We start from the raw sequence: 4,759 nt of genomic DNA on the forward strand, positions 1-4,759 counted from the left end.
ATTGACATTTTGCTTCAATTTTTCTGGCTAACGGTTCGGTTCGTTTTTATCAATTCAAGTCGATATTGTACGGTTCACGCTTGAGTTTCAGGTAAACAGCCGATTAAGATGGAGTAACATTATACTATTTCAGATGTGAAGACTAATTAATTTGACACTTATATACTTCTAATGTTATTAATCATTAATATTGTCGATTTCCATAATGAAGTTTCGGGTCGGCCCATAGACTAACTGAATTGAAATATTATCGGTTAGTAGTTTTCAACTCTAATTTTTAAATTTGACGGACTATTCGAGTTAGACAAGTGAAATTCAGCATCCCCAATATCCTATTGTTGACTGCACTTTTCCTAATAAAATAAGCAAAATCTCAAATTATTTCTCGTGTACATGACAATAGTACTAGATATGTTACATTTTTTATATTGCCATTTGCCAATCATAGTATCCACCAATCATACACATACAAAATATTTACATCTACTAATTAATCTGGTCCGTCCAAACTGCTATAAAAGCAACACACAGCCTCCCTCCCTTAATACTCAAAAACACCTAAAAACCTCTCTTCTCTCCAATCCTTCAACTCATCACGGGCTCTAAAACCACATCCAACCAAATGGCTTCCTCTCTCCCTCAAACTAAACACGAGGCGGATGACACGATCCCCGATGCCTGGGACTACAAGGGCCGCCCCGCCCTCCGCTCCTCCTCCGGCGGCTGGGTCACCGCCGCCATGATCCTAGCTGTCGAGGGCTGTGAGCGGTTAACGACGCTCGGAATCGCCGTTAACCTCCTCACCTACTTGACTCGCACCATGCATTTGGGCAATGCTACTTCCGCTAACACCGTTACTAACTTCCTCGGCACCTCCTTCATGCTGTGCTTGCTCGGTGGCTTCGTCGCTGACACTTATTTAGGAAGGTATGTACAATTTTTTAAATTACTCAATTATTTTTTATTTTTTTCTTTTTATAGTGCCATATTTTAAAAAAAAATTAGCAGGTATTTGACCATTGGCATCTTTGCTGCTGTTCAAGCAACGGTAATAATTTTACTCCTTATGCATTTTTTATGTTTATTACTGAAGTTTGATATTTTTGGCCTCAAGCATTCATCACAAGTTAATTTTCTATGTTTACTATTAGTCTGGTATTTTTGGCCTCGAGCATTAATCACACGTTAATTGTGATATCTTGTTGATTAGCGTGTTGCAACTAACACAAACCATACTATTCTTATGTGAGGATTACGAAGTGACTACTTTTTAAAACTCTAATTCGACATATGTGTGACAATTTCCAAATTATTGGGGCATAGTGTTTGACTTATTTGGTGAAATTGACTGGATCCAGGGTGTGACGATCTTGACAATCTCCACCATAATCCCGAGCCTCCGGCCGCCGAAGTGCGAGGCCGGGAGCCGGTCATGCATTCCGGCGAGCGACAAGCAGATGCTGGTCCTCTACACGGCGCTCTACCTGACGGCGCTGGGCACGGGGGGGCTGAAGTCGAGCGTGTCCGGGTTCGGGTCGGACCAGTTTGACGAGTCCGACCCGAAGGAGAAGAAGCAGATGATCAAGTTCTTCAACTGGTTCTTCTTCTTCATCAGCATCGGAGCGCTCCTCGCGGTCACGGTACTGGTCTACATCCAGGACCACCTCGGCCGCAAGTGGGGCTACGGGATCTGCGCCTGCGCCATCCTCGTCGGCCTCATCGTGTTCTTGTCCGGGACCAAACGGTACCGTTTCAAGAAGCTGGTGGGGAGCCCGCTCACGCAGGTCGCGTCTGTGCTTGTGGCGGCGTGGAGGAAGAGGCACCTCCAGCCGCCGTCGGATCCGGCGCTTCTGTTTGATGTGGATGACGTGGCGGCGGAGGAGGGAGAGAGCAAGAAGAAGAAGAAGCAGAAACTGCCGCACAGCAAGGAATTCCGGTGAGTTTTCTCTCTTTCATTTTTTATTAGATGCATATTAGTAACTGAATTAACTGCCTTGCTTGATTTATAGCATTATTTTTTTGAATTATTTGGAGTGGGGTAAATCCAGAAACTGACAAAGAACATGAAAAGTTTAAAGTAGGACATAATTAGAAAAATTAAAAAAATACTTTGATGGAAAAACAAAAGCTAAAAACATGAAAATATTTCTAGGATAGCATGTTGACCTTTAATTTATGTGATTAGAAATTTTGAAGTACACATTAATAGTTAACTGCATATATTAAATAGCACTAATTAATATTTATGGACACGTACGATACTTTATTTAGCTGGGCACTACGTGTATTTATCTCAAATCATTAGTATTGAATAATATCATAAACATGTGCATGGTTTATTACTATAAAATTGTACAATTTTCGTATTATTTTTAAAAAATGGATAAGATGCAAATAACAACATATCAAAAACTAATAATTAAGTCGACGAAGACGGTGGAGATATTTGGAATTGAGTTGTGCATTATTTGAGCTACTAAATGATATGCATATGAGTGAGAGTCCGACAAATGTAATTATTTATGAGATGCCAACAAATAGTACTGTTTTAACCAAGTTGATATATGCAAGTTGGATTATTTTCAATTGCAAATTTCATGAACCAAAAATTTTGACTTAAAAAAATTTAAAAATAAATCTTTTATGTGCATTACACTCGGGCTTTGTAAAAGGTATTGTTTTCTTTACTTGGAAGTGTGACATAGTACCATCTAAATAATCAAATTACAAAAGATGCAGGAATTTTTTAAAGTTCCAATATGGATCTTCACCAATGAAGTGTGTATTAATTATATGTTTTGAAAGGTTCAATAATTATTGAGTTGTAATATGCTATAACAGGTACTATATAAATTCAAATAATAGTCCTGGGTTAGTAAATCTGAGTCCAATGCTTGTGTGCAGAACCCTCATAAATATATATTGCACAAATTCATTCACAAATCGAACTGCCACAGCTGAATCTTTCTGATGTCTGCAAAGGTCACTCCATGTGATTCCTTTGTTTGTTCCTCACATCTTGCTAACAACAGAATCTTTCAAATAGATAATATCAATACTTATTTACACTATAATATATATGTACGTGCATGTGTGTGTGTGTGTTCACATCGAGATGCATGAATTTGAATACTATAGTACTATTACTTTATTGCTAAATAATTGAGTTACATCGGTACCTATTTAGTCGGTCACCAATTTTTCTTGGTGTCATGCATATTATGTAACTATATAGAAAACACTATTTTGTTCCCCACATCAAAACTATTTATACATGTCACGTGTAAATATATTTGATTTTATCAGAATAATCAATTAGCTTATTAATTAATTGACACTTGTTCCTTTCTCTTAAAGTTTTCTTGACAAGGCAGCTATCAAGGATCCTAATGTGCCAATGGATGTCTCCAACAAGTGGTGCATTTCGACATTAACAGATGTTGAAGAAGTGAAATTGGTAATAAGAATGCTCCCAACATGGGCCACGACGGTAATGTTTTGGACTGTTTATGCCCAAATGACAACTTTTTCCGTGTCACAAGCAACCACTATGGACCGTCGTATCGGGAAATCCTTCGAGATCCCGGCTGCCTCCCTCACCGTCTTCTTTGTCGCCACCATCCTCTTGACCGTGCCAGTCTATGATCGGCTAATCGCGCCAATTTGCAAGAAATTGCTCAAGAACCCTCAAGGCCTAAGTCCCCTTCAAAGGATAGGTGTAGGGCTATTTTTGTCAATATTTGCCATGGTGGCGGCTGCCTTGACCGAAATAAAGAGGCTTAGGTTTGTCCAGTCACACGGTCAGATGCCACACCATGTGCCATTGAGCGTCTTTTGGCTCGTCCCACAGTTCTTTCTAGTGGGGTCCGGGGAGGCGTTTACGTACATGGGGCAACTTGATTTCTTCCTAAGAGAGTGTCCTAAGGGGATGAAGACTATCTCCACAGGGTTGTTCTTGAGCACTCTTTCACTAGGGTTCTTTGTGAGCTCAATCTTGGTGAGCATTGTGCACAAGGTGACTGGTGAGAAGAAACCATGGTTGGCTGATAATCTCAATCAAGGGAGGCTTTACAACTTCTATTGGCTATTGACAATCTTGAGCATTTTGAATATGGTTGTGTTTTTGGTTTGTTCAAGAAAGTATGTTTACAAGGAGAAGAGGCTTGCGGATGAGGGGATTGAGTTAGAAGATAGTGAACCAAGTTGCCATTAATATGGATTTGCCTCTCTAGCCTCAAATATTTAATGGCTTTGTAAGTTATTTTCATGTTTAAGATTGTGGAGAAAGCTCATGATATATATATAAAAGTATATATATTTTATGTATGCAGCTTGTGGGGTAGGGCCATGATATAAGAAAAAAAAATCAGAAGTGATTTTTCTAATTTTGTTTTAATAAGTTCCCTTTCTTATTTAATTGTAATATACATAGCCTACAAAAATAATGAAATTGGGCTCATCAGCATTGGGACATCTTGCACTTCTCTTTTAATGTCCATCTTTATGTGAATCATTGTGAGTATTAAATTATACTCTCCCGATCCGTCCATCATAAAAAAAGTCTCACTGCATAGATTTCAAAAAATATAAATATAAATTGTAGTATAAAAAGTCTAATAAATGGTTTTCATTTTTTATTTTAGTTTTATAGTAATAAATTATGAATAGTACAGATTAGTGAAATATAGGGTTATAACCAAAGTTATAAGTAAAATAAGGAATTTAATATTAAACCTCCTAAAATGACAATATGACGCAA

General features: G+C 38.2%; 1 protein-coding gene across 1 annotated transcript; it reads left to right on the forward strand.

Annotated features, from left to right (window-relative positions):
- The first annotated feature begins 558 nt into the window (after positions 1–558).
- On the forward strand, positions 559–4,396 carry LOC121796113 (protein NRT1/ PTR FAMILY 6.3-like). Its single transcript, XM_042194854.1, has 4 exons — positions 559–927; positions 1,009–1,048; positions 1,359–1,936; positions 3,358–4,396. Exons 1-4 carry the CDS (start codon positions 623–625, stop codon positions 4,211–4,213), a joined length of 1,779 nt encoding a protein of 592 aa, XP_042050788.1. The 5' UTR covers positions 559–622; the 3' UTR covers positions 4,214–4,396.
- Positions 4,397–4,759: the final 363 nt, after the last annotated feature.

This window comes from Salvia splendens, chromosome 3 (genome assembly GCF_004379255.2).
Source record: "Salvia splendens isolate huo1 chromosome 3, SspV2, whole genome shotgun sequence".
NCBI lineage: Eukaryota > Viridiplantae > Streptophyta > Magnoliopsida > Lamiales > Lamiaceae > Salvia > Salvia splendens.